Raw genomic sequence first — 23,846 nt, 5'->3', positions numbered from 1 at the left:
ATTACCATATTCAGCATTGCTTCCTGGCAAAGTCACATGGCGTTGAGTACCATGAAAAGACCGGTCCTGTGGTCTTTCTTCCGTTGGTTCCCCTGCAAGTCACCGAGAGTGTGTCACCGCTGCATGGAATATCGGGACGTGAACTCCACTGGCATCATGGGTGTATCAGTGAGGGCAGCCTGATTGGGCTAAATCCGGAATAAGAAAGGCAGGCGGAGGGTGTCCAATAAAAATCTGCAAGTAATTATCCGAGCTAAAATTCATATCCATAAATACAGGAGCAAATGTTTGCCAGGTCCATTTTTCCAGTGTGACCGTTAAACCCAAGGAAATTGTACTAGTAGTTATACTGAAGAGCTAAGCAAAGGGATAAACGGGATGAGCAGAGGCAGGGTAGGGAATGGGGGAAACAAAGACACAATAATTAACCCAGGCTTCTCCCCCCGACTATGTAAATGCTGCAGGGTGTCCAAACCGTATGTAAATGCAAAAAATGCGCTTTTTCTGAATCTAAAAACGCTCTCAAAAGGGGGAATTGGGAATCATTAATAATAAAGGGAGAATGCCCAAACGAACAAATCCTATGCCGGAAAGAGGAGCAAGGAGTCGTAAAATCATTGTTTGAAGCTGAAAGTAATTACTTTCAACCAATTAGTACGTGAGCCTGGCCAGCAAGCGTAGAATGCCTTGGAAATTGACATGGCGGGATGGCGGCTATTTATCGTTGGTGGCAGTTACAGAAGCCTGATCTGCCGCGAAGACAGCGTAGTGGCGTTGGTGCTGAGACGGTCCATGTACTTCCAAAGTGGTGCGTCCTGGTACCTTCTGCGTTAGTAACGCCTATTATTGGGAGGGCAGGGTATAGGAATCCCTACCTGCACGGTTTCCCTCGAGCCCTGCTTCCTGTCGGTGCTTTCCGTCTCAGCCTTGGAATGCCGTGAGAAGGAGCCGAATAACGAGGTGTGAGTAGATGCCGTAGGTAAATTGCTAGGTCTAGAGCCCGACATGGTCAAACGAAGGATTCCTGGAGGAGAAACCCGCGAAGGTCGCGTTTTTGTCATGGCTGGGGATGAAGCGGTTTGGGTGGCTGCTGGAGGTTCAATCGAGCCGATTCCACATGCTTGCCGTGCCAATTTCGAAAGTTCGACCTGATAGTTCATGGAACCGTTGTCCTCCTTGAATTCTTTGCCGTTGGCAACATAACAAACGCAAAAGGACATGGTCTTGTCTTTCAGTGCGTGCTGATCCTCGAGGCTAATCGTAAAACCGAATGTGTCGAAGCCATTGTGACGATGGTTCCCAGAATATTCTGCTGCTGTTTCCGACACCGTCTTCCATCCATCAAGGGTAAACCGCACCTTGACACGTTGTGCAAAGGAGAAGTTCGTTACGGCCAGAGTGCCGGTTACACTCTTCTGGTTCGAGAGGTAGAGCTGCTCGACTCGCACCGGCGCATCGGCGGCTCGGTCTGCGGACTGGGAAATCATATCCAACACACAGGTCGAGTCATGCAACAGCGCAGGCGACTCCTTGTTGAGAGTTTTGAGAGGGTTATAGTCGCCATGAGTCCGTTTCACGGCTGATATCCGAGCAGCTATTAAACAGGGTTCGTCATCTTTCATGAAGTAGCACACCGATTCAAGGTGAGCTTCGAAATGAACGGATTTTGTAGGTTTCGATCTATTCCTTTGGCTTCCCCCAAGGGGCGCGATGGCGGATCTGATGAGCTTCGCAGACATTTTCTGGACGGATCGTGAGAGCATCTTCGCCCCCGCCGCAGCGAGATCATCTTCCCTGTAGCTTGGTAGCGAAAAGGCTCTGGCAGCAGTCATGATGACGTTGTTCCATACTTGGGGGGGGTTATAGCAGGGCGTAAGGGACGGGTGTGATGCTGCCGATGGGAGCACAATGGGTGGGGAGGAGCAGCTTAAAAGACGAGAGAACGGAGGAACGAAGCGGTTCACTAGTTAACTACCTAGCAGGCTCGCGCGACGCAGATCAGGGTCACCATGTGGCCATTGGCAGGAGATGTTTGGGCCATTGGATCAAGGCTCTGAGCTCCAGGAATATGTTGACTCCTCACCAGGGAGCGTGTAACTGCTTTAACTAGTTCTCGTCGAGCCAGTGGAAGGCGGAACGTCTTTTCACGATACGATGCAGGAGCCCATTGCAGGGGAAGCAAACAATCCTTGACTTCCAAGCGAGGCTGAACCCCAAGCCGGCACCAATCGGCGAGCAGTCGAGACGAGAGAGTCTGGAACCATTGCCTGATGCTGGCCATGTAACCCATGCATCCGAACAGATTTTGATCTCACGCTTGACGGCAAAAAAGCAATGACCCATAGCCAAGTGCCTGTATGGATGGAACCAGGAGCTGGGGGCCGAAAAACCTCTCCCAGAACACGGGAACATCCAAGAATAGGATCCAATTCCTGGCCAAGTTGCTGTCGCCCGCAGTATCCCGAAGCACTCTGGCGCTGCGGATCTGACGCCACCTGGCTGAAAGCCAAGCAGCCTGAGGGACGGCTGTTTTGCGACTGGGATCAGACGAGCGGGAATTCTCCTAAGATCATGGCATCTTTCCTTTCGCTTCTAGGGTCGATCGGTTTCGGCTGCAGCCGTTGAGCAACGTCAGAGGCGCTCGTTAAGCCCAGTTCTCGAACTCGGAAGAGCGATACGAAGTTTGCCTTCATTCTTCCCGCCTGCTGGCTCTCGAAGTCGATGAGCACATCCAAATATCCGTAAATCCATGCAGCGTCGGGCGAGCAGCAAGTTCTTCGGTTCGTATAGGGCCATAATGATACAACTCTGCTCCAGATTAGTCTGCGCAACTATAGGTAACATCATGTTCTTAGCAAAGCTCGCCCATTGTCGCACTCATCTCTCTCTAAATCGCATAGGGGATCGAGATTACTCTGGGAGCTTTCACTCAAGGAATCCGGACGTCAATGTAACAAATGTGGTCAATGCCATCTCGAATGCTCACTGATGAGCCGATATCTTCATATTGCATTCGAACGCTCCTCGATAGTGCGCGCAGGACCAACTAAAGTAGAGAACGAATTTGCAATAGGCTCAACGCCCATGGTCATCGCAGACTCGGAGGTCTGGTGGCGGGAGAATTGAAGGGTCAAAAGACCCAAACCTCATCGAAGGAACAGCCCATCCAGTATTCCACCACGCACCATCACAGCCCGCTATTCTTCTAGTTAACTAGTTAATTGCTGAAGGAACAGCGCAAAATGCCGCCGAGTTCCATAGACACCACAGTCTCCGGTGACATCCACCATTCCGCCCCTCCATCGCCTTCCACCGCCATGAGCTCACCCACCCACTCCGCACCACCTCCTGAATACCAGACGACGAGCTTAGACGATGTTTTCGGCTCTTCTCCTACCTACACCACAGGTTTCCCTGCTGATTCCTCCCACGGCGCATCTTTTTCGGTCGCAGAACCCTCCGATCTCCCCTCTCTACGCCGACAGCATGTCACTGCGGGGTATCGTGACGGGGTGTCGGCCGCAAAGCACGAACACGTCCAGCGAGGCTTTGATGCCGGCTTTCCGGTTGGTGGGCGGCTGGGGATGAGAGTCGGTGTGGTTCTGGGTGTTTTAGAGGGATTGATCAACTGCTCTAATAGAGAGACTGCAATTACAAACGGCGATGGTGGAAGCTCAACGGATATTCGGAGCCTGTACGATCTCGCAAGAGCAGAACTGGACGTCCAGAAGGTTTTCGGGAGTCTGATTAATACAGATGATGAATCGGAGCAGCGGCAAGACCCTTGCGTGGCGCTGGAGAAGGCAGGGGAGGAAACGGTCTCCAAATGGGAGGAGACTGTGATGAAATTGATCCCGAACCAGAGCTGAAGTGTTCACCAAAGTTTACGTCCATCTACCTGCCGTTTCCACCCCTTGTGGTAAACGAGCAGTCTTCCAAGAGTCCACGGACTACTTGCTACCAGAGCCTGGGGCCTTGGATCCAGAAAGCGAGGGAAGACTCGCTTCCTGTAGGGGCTGAATGAGTCCGACATATGATGCTCCCACTGGGTACGTGTATTTCCAGTCAAGGGCTCTTCAACCCGACATTACTCAACGGCTGCCTCTTGATGGTTCGCTTGACAAAATGTTACAAGAGACGTTGCATATGCTAATTTCGAATCACCAGGCCATCGGGACTGCAGCGTGCATAGGTCAATCCGTATTTCCCACCATGGCATATTGCTGATTGTCAGTATAGTAGTCACTGGGAGTTAGGGTCAGTCGGAGGTTCAAGCCAATCCACTACCCAATGCTACATGCAGTAGAGGTAATATGCTTAGCCTCAGGTTAGAACTGGGGGGTTGCAAATATAACAGTCTTTGATATAGTTTTAGCTGAACCCCCAATGCCCTTTTCTTACCAGTGACAAAAGGCATTGTACATGCATTTCATCATGAGATAAACCCCCAGTACACTATCATATCGTGTAAGTTGGTACGGTAGACATGATGGCTTCAGAGGATATCAAACAGCACTCACAGACATTCCTTTATCCCCAGAGTATAGAGCTCTGTGACATGGTACATTCCCAAAGCTCTATGGTATCGAAACAGGCCATAACAGCCGAGCACCTGATAGGAACATGTCCATCCTTCCGGAACATCTTTAGCTCTAGTATCCACGCAGACGTTTGTTTAGCCATCACGTAGCGGAACCAGTGACCACACATCTCTCCCTTTCAATCCTTCACGCCTGCGTCAGTGACAGCTTGTTCAACGCTTTTCTGAAAGGAGGCCACAAGCCCCAAGCAGGATTGGTTGATTCCAAAGGCCCAGTCAGCCAGAATGGCTGTGTGGAGTGATGGGATTTTTGATCCTGCTATTATCGTGAACGTTTTGTTTCAATCGCAACAAGAAACAAAGCTGGCCGCAGGAGCTCTGCGCCTGTCCGTTGTTTGTTTGCGCACACATGAAAAGCCAGCAAGGGAAAAAAGAACAAGGTTAAGCATAATCCGAAAGTCTGGAAACGTTTGGAAACGAGGTTCGAGGCACAGTCCGGGGCAAAGGACGAGTCAAAGAACCCCCCGATCGCGATGGCGGCTTTGTGCGATGCCTGAAAACGAAGATGTCTGCGTGTTGGTCCGGCATTGGTGGATCCCAGCGTCTTTCAGCTGTCGATGGCCAGCAATCACCAACTAATAAATACTCGGACGCTTGAGTCGACAGGGGAGCGGCTTGACGTCAATCGCCCGAGTCTGCTTGCCCAACCGACGGCCAGGTCCCCGTCGTGCGCCTTTGCTCGAATCACCGTTCTGCAGCGAGTTTGTCTGGTGAATGGGTTCATGGGGAAAGACGGCGGCCTGACAGGAATGTGGACTTGCGGGACTTCTCCGGGTCGGCAGCTGGGCAACGAGCCGTTTGGAAGAGAATCTCCGTCGTCCTCAGTCAAGCTGTGCTGAGCTGGCGATAGTGCCCGTTGAGCACGAGGCGGTTGCTATGAAACAGTGCCATCACCAGCACAAATAAGGATTGCAGCTGCAGCGTGTGAGGAGGCCCGAGAATCGCAAGGTTGAAACGGGGAGAAAGCGCCCATTGCCTGCTGGAGGATAGAATCGAGGAGATACGATCAGGAGGAAAAAGAAACGAAGACAGGCGTCAACCGAACGTGGTTCTCGCACAAGAGAGAAGATCGCGAGAGACAGAGCCAGACCGTTGCGGTTGTTGTTTCTGCTCTTCTGTCGTCTTTCTTCCAGTCTTCTCGTTCTCGCCAACTCGGTCTCTCCTCCACCCATTTGACCAGCCACCCGACTTCGAAGTCTCCGCGCCAATTCCTCCCGGGTTGCTTTTTCCTTCTCTCTCTCTATCTCTCCCGCCTTGTGCTCCGTAATACCTGATCCTTATCTTTATCAACATCAGTGCGACTTGTTGCGTGCTGTCCGATGCTTTCGTTAAGTTACGTCAGTTCTAACTAGCTGTGAGCCTCTATCATGCTGTTTGCGCCCTCGTTTCTCTGTTGACTTTGAACAGCCATTGCAATCCGCCAGCCATTTCGTCTGCCTGTTAGACCATCCTGAGACACTCGCTTCCTCCTCTTTATTCTCACCGTGACTTTACTTCCTCGATCTTCCGCGCCTGCAACACTCACGGTGTCGCGACCACGCTCCAAGCGGCTTGACGAGCTCCACGACCTTGACGACCCAGCAACGATTACGACCCCTCGCTTTTCACGGCAACGCCAGCAGCACCAGAGACAATCTTCACTCCCTAACCCTCGTCTTGAACCTTCCCGGCCCCCGTCCTCTGCGTCCGTTATATCACCGGACCCTGAAAGTGCTGGGACTGCACTACGAAGGCGTCTACGGCTGAGAACACGCTCAATTGCTACGGATTCGCAGCCAGCCGACACGCATACTGCCACTGCCCCTGCCGCTGTGAGATTTGATGAGCCCCTTCACCGTGCGCAACACTATTTTCATCCTTCCCTGAATCGCTTCCCCATCCCGCCTCGAACAGAAGGAGAGAGATCCACCGTCCCAGCTTCAGTCCATCCTGTGAGTGAATCTTTCTGGCCAGCACGAAGTAATCGCGTCTCTTCTCGAACTGCGTCCGCAATCCTTTGGGTGCTCGAGGAGGCCTTGCGCAAACCATACCAATTCACTCCCATTCAGGGCGAAATCGACGCTTCGATGTCAGAACTTATGGCAGAAGGCGGAGTATCGGCTACAACGGCTGGTAACGGGCGATCTCATTACAATGGAGTCCATAGAACCGCACAAGGGCCTGCTCCCCCGCAGTCGAACCCCGCTCAGAGTGGCCTACGAACTCCCATTGAGATTATGCGGCGAAGAAATGACCGTGAAGCAAGAAAGAAGGCAGAGCAGGAAGCACGAGAGCGGGAGCAACAGGAGATAGAAACAATCAAGCATCAACAAGACATGGAACAGCAAAAGCTAGAACGGCTCGCACATGAAGAACGCCGGAAACAAGCTGCTGGCGTTGCCGGAGAGGCTCCGCCTTCGACTACCAGGCGACCAGACATGGGAATGGCCTCTCGTCCGCCTGATGTGCCCCTTCCTCAGGACCCCGGCACTGCAGATATTCCTCCCGCTGTTCATCCGAGCTCTGGAACCCACCCTAACCCTCGACGCGCAGGCGAGGCAGCAACCCAGGAATCCTCTGCTAGAGCACGCACTTCCATGGGTGCAACACACCAATCAAGACACTCACAATCTAGAGCTCCAGAGACTGCTGCTCAAGCTGCCATACAAAGCGGCTTTCCTAACACCCAAGCTTCAAAGACCCAAGCTAGCTCCTCCCAAGCCGCGCAACCACAAGCTCGCAAACCCTTCCCGCATGCATTCGAGCGATGGGAAATGCTGTCTTCGCATTGGGAGGGTCTGACAAGCTACTGGATTCGTCGTTTGGAACAGAATAACGAAGATCTGAACAAAGACCCGCTCAACCAGCAGATGTCCCGCCAGATCACCGACCTCTCTGCCGCCGGAGCTAATTTATTCCATGCTGTAGTGGAGCTTCAACGATTGCGAGCTTCGTCAGAAAGGAAATTCCAACGCTGGTTCTTCGATACACGCGCCGAACAGGAGAGATCCCAAGAATTGCAGGCAGAATTACGACGATTGCTAGAAGCGGAGCGTCAAGGCCGAGAAGAAGCGGTCGCAACAGCGAAACAAGCGGGAGTCGATAAGGCCAAAGCTGAAGAGCTCGTTAGAGAAATGCGTCGCGAGTTGCAGATTTCGAGGGACGAAGCTCGTCGAGCTTGGGAAGAACTGGGACGCCGCGAGCAAGAGGAGCGCGAGCGTACTGCGTCGCTCCGGAACGGCGAGCCCACAGTTGTTGGTGGCGTGCAAGTCGTTCCTATGATTCAAGCTTACCCGAGCAGACAGGTCAGCACCCATCGGCCGCAAACTAGGGAAGGCCCGTATCCAGGCGGTCCAGGACCGACTTCTATGGGCGGCCAAACCCCCGGCGAACCAATCGACCAAACCGACCAGTATTCTTATGACAGCCAAGTTTCAACCCCGAAAGCAGTGGAGCAATTCCCAGACACCAGCAGAGATCGCCCTGGCCTTCATCATGAACCCGATGTTGCGCAGTTCGGAACCCCCCGTGCTCCCACTGCTACGACCACTACAGGTGCTCCGAGTTCCAAACCCACTACCACCCAGGCGCCCACCAGAGGATTTTACCAACACGAGAGCTCTGCTCTTCATGGCCAGCCTCCATCAAGTTCTGCGGCCGATGAACGCTCATATGTGCCCTCCAGCGAGGCTGGAGCAAGCGAAGTCTCTGAAGATTACGAACCTAGAATCACCAACCATCCCGATTTCCCCGGTCGCCAGCTTTCCTACCCCCGCACTGTTTCCGAAGATAGCGACGATTATGAGAACCAGGACTTACTGGAGCAAGAGGCCCGTTACCGCCAACAGTACCCCGCCAACACGACAGCAGGGGAGAGCGGATATCAGCCTGCGCCCGTAGATTACAGCGGATCAGGCTGGGGACCAACTTGGGAATCTGTGACGCCGAGACATCGACACCCGACAAGATTGAGCGATGTCATCGAAGAAGATGAACGCAGCCGAACTAGCCCAAGCCGTGCGAGCCAGGCAAGTCGCGGGCTGCCTTGAACTTTCAATTCACCAAAGACGCATTAGGATAACCATCCATTTTTCATTGCCAGTATGCTGCGGCGGTACCACTTTCTAACAGCGATTCTTACCTACTCTTTTGCGACATAGAGCTTTGCATGGTGGATTTGCAATCCCTCTTGCTGGCTTTGCGCTGATTATTCGACCTTTCTTGTTGTTGGTGTGGCGGATATGTGCTTGCTTGTGTTTGTCTTTTCCCCTTTCTTCCCTTCACGTATTCCAACCGCATTCCCCCAGAAACCCCCCCAGATGCCGGTTGACGTTCATTTGATTCTTCTTCCTGTCCTTGCCTTTCTTCGCCTACGGCCGTTCTTTGGTACTTTTGGGGGCGCAGGCACGATAGAATGCAAGTCAGTCAGTTTTCATTATCGACCAAAAGTTTAGGAGTAAGGTTGTCTCCTTTCCAATTTGATTTCTTTTTTTTTCATTTGATTCTTTTTCAGATCCCTTGCCTTGTTCCATTCTGTGAAGATATGTGTTATCTCCCTTTCATCACTTTGTAATACATAGCAGTTAATTAGCCCGTTACTTGAGCCTCTGGCGAGAATAATAATCCCATTTGTTACCTAGTTTATGGATTCTACGATGCTGGTAAATTTGTTTTTCAGGTCCGATATGGCTACGTTTGCCCGTGCTGGCCCCTTAACTAGTTAGGTTAGTTAACTTAGCTGCAGGATTTTTGGCAACTAAAGGGAGTAGAGCACTGTTGTGTACGGATATCTCCAATAACTAAGCCAGCATCAAAAGGGCATCCAACCTCCGCCATCTTCAGGGCTTTGACAGGCCATTCGCTTTCGCTGTTCTGGGCCAAGACCTGCATGGCTGCCTAAATCCCGTCGCTGCGATTAAAAGGCCAAACATCAACCTCAACATGATGTTTGAATATCTCCATGCCAGAGGGTGATATGCATCTCGCAAGATATAAATCTATACAAATATATAGCAAATAGCCATCGTCTGCCGCTTGCCAACTGTCAAGATGGCGAGAGCATTCCCTCGCTCTGCCACCTTGCTCACGCAGCTTGCGTCGAGTACCAACCAAGAGAAGCCCGATGGATCAGCTCAAGACTATACCGATCAGGGCTTTGCCATCATCATAAATGCCGTTGAACACCAATTCAAGATGCAGCGGGATTATATGGATGGCCGGTTTGGCGAAATGGATGCTCGCCTCGATGGTATCGATGCTACAGTAGAACAGCTCCGCGCAATGATGGCCAACGGGAAAGCAGATCGAGCCGTCAAGATCCTCCTGCCGGTGGGTGCATATCAAACCGACGGTAGGTATGCAACTCCAGACAACTTTCCCAGGACTGTCGCAGACTTTTGGAAGCTGAAAAATGATCCGAAGGGTAAGTCCATGACCAAAATTCAGAGATCCTAAATACTAAGACTCTATAGCGGCCCAGCTGGTGTCATTGTGCCAATTCTACAACGTCAAGCGCGAAGAACTCATTGACCCAGATGTCGAGGATAGCAGTACCGAAGAGGGAGTCCCATATGCGTCTTTGAGTCTTAAGCAACTCGTCCGAAGGTTTCCAATCATGGCACATATGGCACTCGCAGATCGGATTGGCCTCAAATATAGCAAGGTTTCCGCGTTCATGCAGAAGCTGGGTACTTATATGCACACGACGACAACGAAGCGACCCCAGCCCAAAGAAACTGCAGAAGGCGCTAAGAAACTGGCTCGAACCGAGAGTGCAGCTCCAGCGCCAACAACGCCGGAAAACCCAAAACCCCCGAGCCCTCAGGGAGCCTACCAAAGGTTTTCCAAGGACGAGGTTGTGCCCCTAGAGTACCTTGTGAAAACAACACCTTCAACGGTCGAGTCCGAGTTGCCTTCGAATAGGACACAGCTGGGATGGGCCGAGACTAGTGTACGCCGAATGGTGGACGAGCGCGTGGAGCGGGAAAGGGAGCAACTGCAGCGAGAAGAGGCAGAGGCAGAGGCAAAAGCTGAGGCTGAAGCTGCCGCTGCTCCGCCGCGTTTTCCGCGTGTGCCCGCGCCCCCCGTCTCGGATTCTACGACCAGCCCGCCGCGCTCCGGCGATACAGAGCCTCTCAGCTCTCCGTTGCGATTACTGGGTCAGTCACAGGTACCCTCCCGGCCGAAGCCCAGCAGGACGTCGGACAGCGGGAAGAGGTCCGCAAGGAAATGATACCCCGTCTTTTGGCGTAAGCGAATGGATACAAGTCTGGCTGGGATATTGGCGTTTGGCTAGAGCGTTTATTTTAATGATATTGGTATCCATTGTAGAAATTGAACTTATTGCACTCTATATTGTTCCCGCATAGCCCTGGTCCAGCAAGGGGGCCATGCCAGGAATGCTTACTCACCCCATCAGGTGACGGCTGCCAAGCAACTGCATTTTGCCAGCAAAAGAAACAATTCGATGCCTGCTTGCCGTCTTGAATCGCTGCGAGAAGGAAACTAATATCACCAAGCACAATGGCATCTTCCACCATGCCCCTATCCATCTCCCATTCTCTCCGGCAGGCGTTTCGTCTCTCCCGGTCCGCTCCCGCGGCATCGCTGGCCTGCCAGGCAAATCTTCGGGCGTCCACGGCATCGAGGACGCGCTCACAACTACTCCGAGCGAGTCCAATCCTGCGCGCGGGCACGGTGCGCACCTTTTCCACCACCCCCGCGCCCGCCGCAAAGACGATCCAACAACTCAAGGCGCGCTCGTCCACGGGACCTTTTTCGTGGAAGGCCGCGCTGCTCTTTGTGCTCACGGGCGCGGGGATGATCGTGTACTTCCAGTATGAAAAGGCTCGGTTGGAGCGGGAGCGCATTGTGCAGATGAGCAAAGGGGTGGGGAAGCCAAAAGTCGGCGGGCCGTTTGTGCTAAAGGATCTGGACGGCAAGGAGTTCACTGACGAGCGGTTGAAGGGGAAATATAATTTTGTGAGTACGCAGTAACCACTTATCTGTGGGAGATGGTTTGTTTCTGACTGTGGTTGGGATGGAATAGATATACTTTGGATTTACTAATTGCCCCGATATCTGCCCGGATGAGTTGGACAAGATGGCGGAGATCATCGATAAGGTGAACGCAAAGTCCAAGGGCGCACTCCGTCCGATCTTTGTCACATGCGACCCAGCTAGAGACACGCCAGAGGTCCTGCGGGAGTATCTCAAAGAGTTCCACGAGGGCATCCTGGGGCTGACGGGGACGTACGGGCAAGTAAAGAACATGTGCAAGCAGTACCGAGTCTATTTCAGCACGCCGGAAAACATCAAGCCGGGCGAGGATTATCTGGTGGATCACAGTATCTACTTTTACCTAATGGGTAGGTTGAGCGTGTTCAGACCCTCTTTGACGAGGCTAGCTAATGGCATTTGTTTAGACCCTGAAGGCGACTTTGTCGAGTGCATAGGCCGCCAGGATTCGCCGGAAGGTGCCGCGAATATCATCCTGGACCACATCAAGGATTGGAAGAGACAAGGCAAGGAGTTGGACACCACCGGGCCGTGAGCCTGACGCAGCCATGTCCGTGCTGTGCTTCCTTTTGATTCTCCGCTCCAGAGCTCCTTTCCCACTCATCATTCATCGTGCATTGGGGCTGTACATAAAACGGGCGTTTGGGGGGATATTCTCTGTTTGGGATTGGCGATATAGCTATATGTTTTTGTACAATAGAAACGTGCGTTAATTGGTAGACGAAATGGAGCTCTTCTCGACCCTTTTACCCACGCGTTTAGCTTGTATTTGCTCCCCGATTTCTGTAACATACCACTCTACAGCACGTTCTCCCCCGACGCATCCGTATCCCTGTTCGCCCGCCACTCGCCCACCCCCGGGGGCTGACCCACAAACTCCTCCCGCTTCCAGATCTCGACTCGCCGCTTGCACTCCTCCAGCACCTGCTCGCCGGCCCTCCACGCGGCGGCGCGATGCGGGGCACTGACGGCGATGGCAATGGACTCCTCCCCGACGGGCACCTCCCCCAGCCGATGCGCGATGCTCAGGCCACACAGGCCGTGCTGGGCCACGGCGGCGCGGGCGATCTGGGCCAGCGTGCGCAGGGCGAGGGGCGCGTAGCTGGTGTAGGCGAGGCGGGCGACGGGCTGGTCGTTGAAGGAGTTGCGAGTAGTGCCTAGGAAGAGGACGTTGGCGCCGGCGAGCGGGGAGCGGGTGTGGGCGAGATAGGCGGGGGGGGAGAGGGGGTGGTAGGTGAGTTCGAGGAAGATGTTTTCGGCGGCGAGGTGGAGGGTCTGGGGGTAGACGGTGGGATCGACGTAGGAGGGCAGCGGGGCTGATGGAGCGGACATGGTGAGGACTCGGGAGTGTTGTCAACAAAGAGAATTACTATGAGAGGGACAATAGAGGGACAGGGGATGCGATGTGATCATGATGATGATGCTGTGGCGGTTGGCTTGTCATATTGCATCAGCGTCACACTGGAGACAAAGAATGTCCACCACTGAAACAATCCAACAACAGATGTTTCTGCCAGCAAAGACAAAGACAGCGAGTTGTTCATTTCTTGTCTTCATCTAGAGGAGAGTTGTATGGCAAATCTCAGAGAGTGCTGCTTATCTACTCTATGAGTATGTCCAACTACCACGATGCTCAGTTTGTCACTGCAAGTACAATGACAGCCCTCTTTCTTGCGCACAAATTCATCTCAACAGACAGAAGCTACAAAGTTTCTGTTGCTGCTCTGTTTAATCCCGCAGTGATGCCTCAACTGCGTCTCTGCGGGATTTTCATCCCAGATGCCCCGTCGGTCTCCTCTGAGCGCTCCAGGCCAAACCAATCAACATCTCAGAGATTCAAAGAATCTTCCCCGTGGGGAGGCCGTGCTGCATCACGGTCGATCGCCGATGATGTGCAGGATCAGGGGATATTGAGCAATATCTCTCACCAACAACGGTGATGTTGTTGGATGCTGCGTGAAAAAAATGACGCCTGGCGACATCGCGAGGATCCACCCCCAGATACTCCAGACTGGCATCTCCACGATCGAGATGGGTATAAATAAGGGGAGAATGGCCCCCCGGAAACGAAAGAAGAATCATCCAGCAAAGCCATCGCCTCGAACAAGACAGTCTCTTTCCAAATACTCCCTTTTTGCCTCTCTTGATATCTTTTGAGAACGCTCCACCGCGAAAATGAAGACCGCCGCCATTCTCAGCGTGATTGCCCTCACCCTCACCGCAGGCGTCAGCGCCAAAGTCAACCCTTCCTGGGACAACTATCCAAGAGTAAGTGGTGATGCTCCGAGGAATGGCAGTCGAGGCTGACAAAGGGCGATGGTTTCAGTCCCCCGACGACCCTATGATCTGGCTGGGTCCACGACGTGAGTGCATCGGGCCATATGCGCCCAAGGACGGACTGTGCGGTTCCAATGAATACGGTATGGGAATGACACCTCCCCCCTCCCCGGGAGATATACGAGAGGTGAAGACTGACGATTTGGAATAGGCAAGAAGGGGAAATAAGGATGAATGATCCAGGGAGGATTGTGGAATGATTATTGGTTATGGGGAAGACGCTGCTCCGGGAGTAGCCTTGTTCACGAATGCGAGCACAATTTGCCAACTTGAGTCTGGGGGACAGAGTCCCGTTTTGCTGGGCGTTCTGGACGGGATTTATGCGCGAGGAAATCAGATAAGAGCGGGCCGGTCTCTGCATACGGGTGATGTCTACATAATGAGCTAGCGAGGTGAATTCCAATGACTGTTGAAGCTGATCTGTATCCTGACAAAGAGAGGGAGAGAGAGAGAGTCATCTGAGCCATCATTGCATTGCACTTGCTTTCTTTTTCACGCCCAGTCCTCAAGCGTCGCATCACCACGGACACTGATGCTATAAAAAACCACAAGCCGTCCCAGATCCCCGTCACGCAAAGGAATAACTTCCATGTCCCAGGGAGGCAGAAAACAAGCGATTGGTCGGTGGCAGCTCGCGCCGTCCGGGGGGGGTGTGGGTGGTCTGTCTGGTGGCCATGCCGCGCAGGACGACGGAGGAATTTCACCCAGCGATTGGGAGGGTTGATCCATGTCCAGACGACCAAATAGCGGCCTGGGGGGAACTGGCGGTCGAGGTTTCGCGGGTGGTGTTGACTGGTTGTGTGCTGGGATCAGCACTCACCGCCAGATCGTGAGTGGTGATGGAGGGGAGAGCAGGAGGAAAAAGCAAAGATGGGGAATCCGGGGGAGGGCTTCTGGGGGATATAACCCCCGGGCGCCCGCTGTCAGTTGGCTTTCTCGCCGTCTCTCTCTTGTTTCTGGTGTTTTTGTTTCTCTTTCTCCAGCTTGCAATTTGGGCTGGCAATCACGCAATCACACGGAGCCCACCTTTTGTGCTACTAGCTATAACTATACCACACACCTCTTGCCCTCTTACACTCTCACTCTTGCTTTCACTCTGGATCTCACTCTTGCTTGAAAAATATTACGACTTTTGATTATCCTGAACAACTGGCTCCAGATTCTAAAACAAAACAAAGAAAAAGATCCGCTATTTACAAAGGGGAATACTGAGCCTGCAGCGTGCGGATGTTGAACAACGTCAAGGGGATATCGCAGACGGACGTGTATGCCGCCGGTATATACAAGAGCCCTCCAAGCCCATTACGAGTTTTCTTTTCCAAAAGAGCAAAGCACAAAGGGACGACGATGGCCTCGTCCGGGTCTAAAGTCTAAAGAGTTCTTTGGTGCATGATTTCCAGATGGTGAAGCTAAACACCATGATCCAGAGCAACGTCACGCAGACGGAGAGGATCTGATACCCCATGTTAGCGTCAGGAGTGCTGGAGGCACAGAGAGATGCGGAGAGGCTTACCGTGCCAATGATGTTGAACGCGACCGAGTCAAACTCCTTTCCAAAGAGGGTGCATGCCGTGGTGAAGACACCTGTTGCAGGTTAGCATTGAGGCAAGGGGAGGGGTGGCAGATGCCGGCTCACCGATCGGGAAAGTGAATGCCCACCATCCCAGGTTGAATGGGAACGGGCCACGGGCAAAGGACGCGGCGGCAAACCACAGCCAGACGAGGCCGAAGCCCCACATGACCAGGGCGATGAAGATGCCGACGGAGTAGAAGATCTCGCCGGCCAGGGGCGAGAGGATGTCGGCTTGCTGCGAGAGGGTCAGTGGTGTCGAGAAACGACATGCGGGGTGGAACTCACCGTCGGGAAGACCCGCCGGGCGACGATGCCGAGTTGCATGATGCTACGCACAGTTAGATCGAACAGAGAAACGACTGGATGGATGGAGACCTACCCGAAGCCGCCCTGGCCGAGTGGGCCGACGGGGAGCAGCGTGCTGACGATGACGGCCGAGGGGACGATCTTGTGCAGGGCGAGGCGCTGGAAGTAGATGACGATGATGACCATGGCAAAGGGCACGGCGGAACCCCACATGATATAGCAGAAGATGACGGTCAGCATGGCGTGGGAGTTGTTGGGCAGGACCTCTGCGACGACGCCGCCCGAGGCCGCCGCGACGACGGGAGCGACGATGGGGAGCAGCCAGGCGGCGGTCATGGTCTCGAGCTTGGCGGGATGGACGGTCGTCCTACACAGTCAGCAAAGACGTCTCTCCAGACCAGAGACAGGGCAAGTCTTACAAGACAAAGGGGACATAGTAGCAGGTGAAGATGCTGACGACGGCGTCGATCCACCAGAGCACCCAGGCGGTGTTGGCGGCCCAGTCTCCCCACATGGGGACGCAGATGAAGACCCAGAGGTTGATGAGGGTCGCGAAGCCCATGGGAAAGGTGCCGAGCATCATGGAGTGGGCGGGATGGCGCAGCATCTGCTTGAACTTCTCGGGGAAGAGGGCATAGCGCACGAGGGAGATGGTGAGGAAGAGGGTGAAGAGGGCGGCGTTGAGGATGAAGATGGCGACGGCGATGTAGTGCAGGCCGGGGAACTGGTAGGGGAGACGCTCGAGCAGGATGGCGGTGATACCAGTGCCCATGCAGGCAGCGAACCACCTAAGAGCAGTCAGCACGAAGAACGACAGGAATTTGGGGATACTCGACTCACCCGGGATGGAAGTTTGCAATGGCAATCCAGTCATCGCGACGACGGGCGCGCTTCTGGTCGGGATCGGGGTCGTACGAGGGCGGCAGGATGCCGTTGGAGGGCTGCTCGAGGGCGGAGGGGCCCTTTTCGGCGGCGGCGGCGTCTGAAGAGCCAGAACTCATGGTGAGAGACAAAAGAGCGACGGGCGATCGGGGACCGCAGTAAGGAGCGTGTGAAGCAGACTGGCTGACTTGAGAAGAGAGAGAGAGAGAAGAGAGAGAGGAGAGAGGAGAGAAGAGGATATCAAGTCAAAATGTTCAATTCAAGATGGTGATTCAGTCAGTGATTCAGATTGAGATTCAGATTCAAATTGCAGGATCAAAGGTCCCTGGCCGGTTGTGGTTAAATAGCAGCGCATCCCAGCAACAAGTCGGCCGAGTGTGATTCTGTTCTGCTCTTGTTCTGCTCGTATGTCGCATTCACAGCCGGGATGTCCAGCTAATCGCAGGCGTTGCCTTAGGTAATGGGGTGTCTGGATGCTCAATGGGACGTTAGGGATGATGCTTGTTAGTCTTGTTCAGATTGTCAGATTGTGATTTCTGTCTCTCCCTCTCTCTGTGATACTCTGTTAATCTGATGCTTTTCTTTTTCTCTTCTTGTTCTCTTATTCTCTTCTTCCTCTCTCTCCTTTCTTTTTCCTTTCTTTTTTCTTCTTTTCCTATTTTTATCGTCATCGCCACGCTATAAGGCTGCACACTCCCCTCGTGCGCCCCCTGCGCCCACGGCCCGAGTGATCGCCGCAACCCCTGCGAATACGACAGAAGCCTCGTAGAAGATTCACGATCATTCTCAGATAGATTGACATTACATATCCTACAGTCTGTACGCTATTACACCTTTTCGTCCTCGCCCTTGTCCACCACCGCCCGCTGCGTCTGCTTCTTCTCCCGCTCCGCCATGTACAGCACGCCGCCCGTCCACACCGCCATCGCGATCGAGCACGCTATCATCGCCCACATCCCGCGCTATCACCATCACCGTCAGCATCTCATCGTATATCATCATCACACTCATCAAGACTCACTGTAAAGTACGGCGCCGTGTCCGCCGGGTAAAACACAATGCTCCACCACGCATTAATCACATTGCTGCCCATGTTCATGCTCGCAATCACCACGCTGCGCAGCGCGTCGTCGCGGTACCGCATCACGTCGTTGGCCCACGCAAAAAAGGTCGCCTGGCACGCATACACAGAGCCCGCCCAGTAGTACGCCCCAAACACCGTTGCTGTCGACGCGCCCGGCGCCAGGATCATCGCCGACGTCGCCACGCCCGTCACCGCGATCCAGAAGCCCACCAGGTACCGCTTGCCGCCCAGAAAGTCCGTCAGCGTCGCCCAGAACAGCGTCGACACGATGCCCACCGCCGGCACGCCCGACGGGTAGTTGTTGTTCTGCGCCACCGTGTACCGCCGCGTCGGGTGCGCCTTCATGTACAGCGCCAGCAGCGAGTTGGTCGAGAACGACTCCGTCTCGCCCGCAATCACCCACAGCATCACGAACCCGTACCAGTGCCACGACCCAAACACCCGCCGCGCAAACGCCCAGTCCAGCCGCGTGCGCTCCGCCCCGCGCTCCGGCACCCGCGCCATCGCCAGCGCCCGGTCCTCCGCCGTCAGGTACGGCGCCGTCGTCGTCGCTGGCGTGTCGGGGAACAGGAACAGCCCGTACAGCGCGATTGGCACCGTGATCAGCCCGTCAATCTATAATCATCAATATCTCTCATCACATCTCATCTCATCATATATATATATATATATATATATCATCACTCAAGATAAAAAGCCACCGCCAGCCCGGTATTCCCCCGCGCCCCGTGCAGCGACGAGATGATGCCCGTCTGGATGAACTCGCCAAACATGGTGCCCGCCAGCCCCGACGCCGTGAAGATGCCGCTGCGCTTGCCCAGCTCGCGCTCCGTGTACCACGACCCCAGGATGTAGTGCGTGCCCACAAACGTCGACGACTCCGCCAGCCCCAGGAAGAACCGGATCGCCATGATGCCCTGCGGGTTCTTGACCGCCGCCGTCACCATCGTCAGCCCTCCCCACACCAGCATCATCCCCGGGAAGAAGATGCGCGGCTTGATGTACTGCAGCGCCAGGTTCGACGGCACCTGGCCCAGGATGTATCTACTCTCCGTTAATCCTATTATACTATAACTCACCCTCCATCCGGGGGCAGCTTACCCGACCGTGAAGATCGTGTTGATCTGGTTGAACTGGCTGCCCTTGAAGTTCAGGTCCTCCTTCATCCCAGACACATAGGCATTGGCCAGGTTGGACCGGTCCAGCTGCAGTCCCGTCAGTAACAGGCCAAAAATCAAGTCAGGGTGAAAGCACACACGTAGTTGGCAAAGTACATCAGACAGCAAAACGTCAGGATGAAGAAATCAAGCTTGCGCAGGAGCGCCGCCTCGCCGGGCCGGCTCTCCTTGCCGCGCAGGTATTCGATGAACTTGGCCATGGTCTCTGGGAGCGATGCCAGCAAGCGAGGGCGCCCGACGAGGCCGCCTCGCCGGTGTATTTATACTCGTACTCTCGATATCCCCCTGGGCAGGTCTCGATGGTCGAGATATGGGGAACCCGGGGAACGGCTCCAGATGGAGATGGCAAAAGATAAAAAAATACTCCGGATCCATAGCTCTATCGCGGCCGAGATGCTGCCCGATATCGGATACAGTCTTTGATCAGATATATTGTATTCTCTACATTCTCTATAGTTGTATGCACTCTCTCTCTCTATCTCTATACACACACACACACACACACACAAATATATATTTACATATTATATCTATCATATATAATTATGTCGAAATATTCTCTCACTCAATCCAGCTCAGACGCCACCGCAATGCTTCAATCTCGCCCTCAACCATGTGGAGCACGCCCTCACTCTCTCTCTCTCCGTCGGCGAAAAACGCCAAATCAGCGCGCAGAGTCGATATCGGCCGGTCGAGATACGACAGACTCGAGCCATCGCTGGTTCAGCGGCGGGCTGGCGCAAACTCTCCAGATAACTAGTTAGTTAGTCTGCACAACGGCTGCACACGAGATCCCGAGGCATTCGTCCAGCACACGCTTCTCTGCCGCGTTTCGCCCGCTGCTTTGCCGCCACGCTTACACTCGGACAGTCTCTGCAGCGCTTCGTGTCTCGAGGCCGACGTCGGCTCCGTGCATCCCTGCCGTCCCATGCTGCTGCACCCCGGAGTGCGCTGCCCGCTGTGGGGTTGTGCCTGAAGCTCGATCCCAGAGCTCTCCTCGTCCTCTCTCGCGAACCCGGCTTTGCTCGATGCCGGTGCGCTGGATGACCAGTTTTATACTTCTGATGGAGAATGCTATCTATGTGGAGATGCTCTGAGAGCCAGAGATCAAGTTCCGACCGGAGGGAGCTGTCCCAAGAGCCTTTCCTCTCTTCCTCTGCCTCCCTCCCGGATGTTCATCTGAGATCTCTCGTGCAAAATATCCCAGCAATCTCAACAGAGACACAATGGCTAAAAACGCATGAGAAGGCATCAGCGCCGCCAAACGCGCAGCCCTGCTCGCCTCAATCCCGCCCGAATGGATCATTCCCGCAGACATCCTCCCTCCAGCCTCCCAGAGCGATGTGACCTCGTTCCCAGAGGCTTCAGGCTGGTTTACGCCCGCTGAGCTGAAGATCACGGCCGCTCCCGCCCTTGAGATATTGCAAAACACCAGATCTGGCGTCTGGTCCGCCGAAGCTGTCGCCCGCGCCTTTTGCAAACGCGCCGCGGCTGCACATCAGCTGGTCAGGCCGCTTCTCCCATTCCCACATATTCACTCCATTGCTAACCAATTGTAGACCAACTGTCTGTCCGAGACCCTGTTCCCAGAGGCCATCGCGACGGCAAAGGCCCTGGACGCCCATCTCGCCTCCACCGGAACCCCCGTCGGCCCGCTGCATGGCCTGCCCGTCTCGCTCAAGGACAACTTCAACGTCGCCGGCAAGGACTCGACGCTCGGCTTCAGCGCCTGGGTCAACGATCCCGCCGCCTTTGACAGCACCCTCGTCAACCTCCTCCGCAATGCCGGTGCCGTGTTCTACGTCAAGACCAACGTCCCTACCGCCATGATGATCGCCGAGACCGTCAACAATGTCTTTGGGCGCACGACGAACCCCCGCAACAGGCTATTGACCTCTGGAGGCTCATCGGGCGGCGAGTCCGCCCTGATTGCATTTGGCGCAAGCCCCTTGGGCGTCGGAACGGATATCGGTATGTAATTCTCCATACTTGCTCCAAAATCCCATCTATCCTTTTTTTTTAATATTAATACCCGTCCACAGGAGGCTCTCTGCGCATCCCCGCCGCCCTCACCGGCATCTTCACCCTCCGTCCTTCTTTCGGGCGATTCCCCAACATCCTCACCAAATCCGGGCTTGCAGGCCAGGAATCCGTTCTCAGCGTCAACGGACCCATGGGCCCCTCGCTAGCTTCCCTCGCCCTCTTTGCATCCACCGTCACCAATTCCCAACCGTGGCTGGTCGATCCGAAATGCATCCCCATCCCGTGGAGAACCGTTGCGCCTCAAAAGAAACTGAGGATCGGCATCACGTGGGACGACGGCATGGTGCGGCCCACGCCGCCCGTCCGTCGCGCGTTGAAGGAGACGGCGGAGAAACTGCGCAACGCAGGTCACGAAGTCGTTGATTGGGCTCCGATCGATCACGACAAGGCCGCCGATATCCTGGTAAGCCGGACTCCGCTCAACCCCCGTCGTAAATTCCATACGACCGGACTAACTCCAATAGGATCGCTTCTTCCTCTCCGACGGCGGGAGATCCGTCCAGAAGCTCCTCTCCCTGTCCGACGAACCCATCCGCCCGGAAATGGAACGCTACGGCCGCGCCGTAGACAGCGGCGTCTACGAGCTCTGGCAGCTCCACACCATACGAAACAAGCTGCAAAAGGACTACCTGGACCGATGGAATGCCGCCGGCCTAGACGCCATTATCTGTCAGTTCAACCCTTGCTCCCTCTACCCCTGACATATAATCGATCGCTAACACATGTACAATTCCAGGCCCAACCTGCCCCTTCGCCGCCGTCGAACACACAAAATTCAAACACGTCGCCTACACCGGCGTGTACAACATCCTCGACTACTCTTGCATTTCCTTCCCTTGCAACGTCTCCGTGGACGCCAAAATTGACCTTTCCGTCGCTGGTGAGGCTCCGTTGAGCGTGGTCGACGAGCAGGTTCAGAATGAATGTACGTCTTTCCCATTCCTCGTCTCTCCTCCCGCTTTGCTGTGACGTTCTAACGTTGACTTTGTAGACAACCCCTCCGCCATCCACGGCATGCCCGTCAGCCTGCAGCTCGTCGGGCGGAGGTTGGAGGAAGAAAAGGTCATCATGATGGGTGAAGTCGTCCTGCAGGCCCTTTAGACTTGTAGTATACAACTCTTATCTAAACTAGAATCCATGTTGGATCAATCAACTTTTTTGTATTGTGCTAGCCTTCTACCAGAAACATGGGGGACCGGGCCGGGTAGATGGGTCATTGGGCGGGATATGGGAGAATAGTAGTAAATTTAAAAAGCCATATTAGAATCCCAAGCATTCAAAAGAAAACCCAATAACCCACAAAAAACAAAGTGCTAGGAAACCATGCAGACCTGGTTCTTCCTCATTAACTGGTGATTCTTGGCCAGCTACAGGTTCTGCGGATAAACAAGGAATACAACATGGTTGCAAACGCCGATGGGAACGTGGTTTGAGGAGAAAAGTTGTACGCCGGGGTTGGAAATATAAAAAATGGTTAAATGCTTCGGGGAAGTACATGACGGTGCATCCTGTATATCATGGAAATTCATCACGACGCAAAAACTAGGGTGAAAACACGGAGCAAAAAAAGAGCAAATACCGGGCATATCTGAGTGGCAGCCCTTGTGCGGCCAGCTTGTTAAACCTTGTGTCAGCAGTCAAAATGACAGACATGGTCACTCTGGATCCTCAAGATCATTCATATCGACAGGCAAGAAACCATTTTACATGTCCATCGTATCTCCGCCATTGGCAAAGTTGAAGGCGCCAGTTTGAGGTTGATTGGTTCCCAGAGTGAAACCGGCCTGCGTTTTGTGGGGTGCGAGCTCATCGATGTCAGCGCCAGCTTCATCTTCATCAGAGAAATACCGCTCAATGATATTGTATGCTTTCATGTAGATTTCCTCGTTGGCATTGTTTTGACACTCGTGAATCTTTTCCGCGCCACCAGCCTCTTCGATGAACAAGGCGTACCGGTTGACATTCGATTCTCCCATCTCGCCAGATTCCTTGTCAAGCTCTCCAACCTTGAGAATGTGTTCAAGACCATCGAGAGCCACTTGAATGATCTTGTTATCAGGACAGGCAAGGAGATCGCACAGTGGCTTGATGCACCCTCTAGAGACGAGGTAGCGGATCTGGTCAGGTTTCTGAAGACCGCCTGAAGTAGCATTTGAGATGGCCCAGCAAGCTTCCTTTCTGGTCTTGAAATCTCCATTGGACAAGAGGTTAATGAGCGGAGGAATAATGTTAGCATCAATGACGGCTTGGATTTGGGTGGAGTTTCCAGCAGTGATGTTGGAGATAGTCCAGCAAGCTTCCTTGCGGATGCCATCTTTGGTCGAGCTGAGGAGAGAGAGAAGTGCAGGTAGGGCACCACAGTTGATAATCACTTGAGTTTGGATATCATCACCGGTCACAATGTTGCCAACGGATCGAAGAGCAGGGGTTTGCACCGAGGTGGATGCGTGGTTCAGGAGTTCCACCAGGCGCCGAGGAATGCCGGCTTCGATCACAGCTTGAATCTTATCGTTTGCGCCGTCGGACAAATATGAAATGGCCCAGCAAGCATCAATTAGAACTTCATCGTCGAACATGTAGACGAGCTTTGCCAGGACTGGCAGGGCTGGGAGGATCTATGCATCACGTGAGTATGGATGTGGGGGAAGAGAAGCGGGATGGACGCTGGACATACCGTTGGCCAAGTCAGGCTGGGGACGTCTTTGCACGACAGAAGTTGCTGAAGGGTCCAGGTAGCGTTTACGAAGCATGCTGACTCTGCCTACTTCAGACTGATCCAAGGCCAAAGCGGGCGGTAGGGATCCCGGGCGCCGAGAATAAGTCTCGGGGTTGAGGGACTGTCCACGA

At 54.0% G+C, this 23,846-nt stretch overlaps 10 protein-coding genes across 10 annotated transcripts in view; 5 read left to right on the top strand and 5 right to left on the bottom strand.

Moving 5' to 3' along the window:
* Nucleotides 1–734: 734 nt before the first annotated feature.
* Nucleotides 735–1,832, bottom strand: UREG_07882 (uncharacterized protein; the record flags this gene model as incomplete). The annotated part of the gene is made up of 2 exons (XM_002583063.1): nucleotides 735–815; nucleotides 876–1,832. 2 exons carry the CDS (start codon nucleotides 1,830–1,832, stop codon nucleotides 735–737), a joined length of 1,038 nt encoding a protein of 345 aa, XP_002583109.1.
* A 1,410-nt stretch (nucleotides 1,833–3,242) lies between these two features.
* Nucleotides 3,243–3,869, top strand: UREG_07881 (uncharacterized protein; the record flags this gene model as incomplete). Its single annotated transcript, XM_002583062.1, has 1 exon — nucleotides 3,243–3,869. The coding sequence occupies one exon, from the start codon at nucleotides 3,243–3,245 to the stop codon at nucleotides 3,867–3,869; it is 627 nt and encodes a 208-aa protein (XP_002583108.1).
* A 956-nt stretch (nucleotides 3,870–4,825) lies between these two features.
* UREG_07880 (uncharacterized protein) lies at nucleotides 4,826–8,628 on the top strand (the record flags this gene model as incomplete). Its single annotated transcript, XM_002583061.1, has 2 exons — nucleotides 4,826–5,021; nucleotides 6,056–8,628. The coding sequence occupies 2 exons, from the start codon at nucleotides 4,826–4,828 to the stop codon at nucleotides 8,626–8,628; spliced, it is 2,769 nt and encodes a 922-aa protein (XP_002583107.1).
* Nucleotides 8,629–9,628: 1,000 nt separating this feature from the next.
* Nucleotides 9,629–10,811, top strand: UREG_07879 (uncharacterized protein; the record flags this gene model as incomplete). Its single annotated transcript, XM_002583060.1, has 2 exons — nucleotides 9,629–10,001; nucleotides 10,051–10,811. 2 exons carry the CDS (start codon nucleotides 9,629–9,631, stop codon nucleotides 10,809–10,811), a joined length of 1,134 nt encoding a protein of 377 aa, XP_002583106.1.
* Nucleotides 10,812–12,394: 1,583 nt separating this feature from the next.
* On the bottom strand, nucleotides 12,395–12,928 carry UREG_07878 (uncharacterized protein; the record flags this gene model as incomplete). Its single annotated transcript, XM_002583059.1, has 1 exon — nucleotides 12,395–12,928. The coding sequence occupies one exon, from the start codon at nucleotides 12,926–12,928 to the stop codon at nucleotides 12,395–12,397; it is 534 nt and encodes a 177-aa protein (XP_002583105.1).
* Nucleotides 12,929–13,771: 843 nt separating this feature from the next.
* Nucleotides 13,772–14,084, top strand: UREG_07877 (uncharacterized protein; the record flags this gene model as incomplete). The annotated part of the gene is made up of 2 exons (XM_002583058.1): nucleotides 13,772–13,864; nucleotides 13,923–14,084. 2 exons carry the CDS (start codon nucleotides 13,772–13,774, stop codon nucleotides 14,082–14,084), a joined length of 255 nt encoding a protein of 84 aa, XP_002583104.1.
* A 1,212-nt stretch (nucleotides 14,085–15,296) lies between these two features.
* On the bottom strand, nucleotides 15,297–16,813 carry UREG_07876 (uncharacterized protein; the record flags this gene model as incomplete). Its single annotated transcript, XM_002583057.1, has 6 exons — nucleotides 15,297–15,517; nucleotides 15,570–15,741; nucleotides 15,792–15,834; nucleotides 15,886–16,179; nucleotides 16,232–16,600; nucleotides 16,653–16,813. The coding sequence occupies 6 exons, from the start codon at nucleotides 16,811–16,813 to the stop codon at nucleotides 15,297–15,299; spliced, it is 1,260 nt and encodes a 419-aa protein (XP_002583103.1).
* A 708-nt stretch (nucleotides 16,814–17,521) lies between these two features.
* UREG_07875 (uncharacterized protein) lies at nucleotides 17,522–19,156 on the bottom strand (the record flags this gene model as incomplete). Its single annotated transcript, XM_002583056.1, has 5 exons — nucleotides 17,522–17,656; nucleotides 17,716–18,393; nucleotides 18,480–18,822; nucleotides 18,880–18,983; nucleotides 19,037–19,156. The coding sequence occupies 5 exons, from the start codon at nucleotides 19,154–19,156 to the stop codon at nucleotides 17,522–17,524; spliced, it is 1,380 nt and encodes a 459-aa protein (XP_002583102.1).
* Nucleotides 19,157–19,569: 413 nt separating this feature from the next.
* Nucleotides 19,570–22,100, top strand: UREG_07874 (uncharacterized protein; the record flags this gene model as incomplete). Its single annotated transcript, XM_002583055.1, has 8 exons — nucleotides 19,570–19,715; nucleotides 19,935–19,990; nucleotides 20,205–20,461; nucleotides 20,516–20,927; nucleotides 20,999–21,402; nucleotides 21,464–21,668; nucleotides 21,736–21,924; nucleotides 21,991–22,100. 8 exons carry the CDS (start codon nucleotides 19,570–19,572, stop codon nucleotides 22,098–22,100), a joined length of 1,779 nt encoding a protein of 592 aa, XP_002583101.1.
* Nucleotides 22,101–22,702: 602 nt separating this feature from the next.
* The window catches only part of UREG_07873 (importin alpha subunit), a gene marked incomplete at both ends in the record, with an annotated part of 1,882 nt that continues 738 nt past the window's right edge, over nucleotides 22,703–23,846 (bottom strand). The window contains 2 exons of the mRNA XM_002583054.1: nucleotides 22,703–23,604; nucleotides 23,674–23,821. Coding sequence (XP_002583100.1) covers nucleotides 22,703–23,604; nucleotides 23,674–23,821 — 1,050 coding nt within the window. The remainder of the gene's footprint in view (nucleotides 23,605–23,673; nucleotides 23,822–23,846) is intronic.

The sequence above is a fragment of the Uncinocarpus reesii genome, genomic scaffold (genome assembly GCF_000003515.1).
Source record: "Uncinocarpus reesii 1704 scaffold_5 genomic scaffold, whole genome shotgun sequence".
NCBI classification, from domain to species: Eukaryota; Fungi; Ascomycota; class Eurotiomycetes; order Onygenales; family Onygenaceae; genus Uncinocarpus; species Uncinocarpus reesii.
This window is presented reverse-complemented; position numbering and strand designations above follow the sequence as displayed.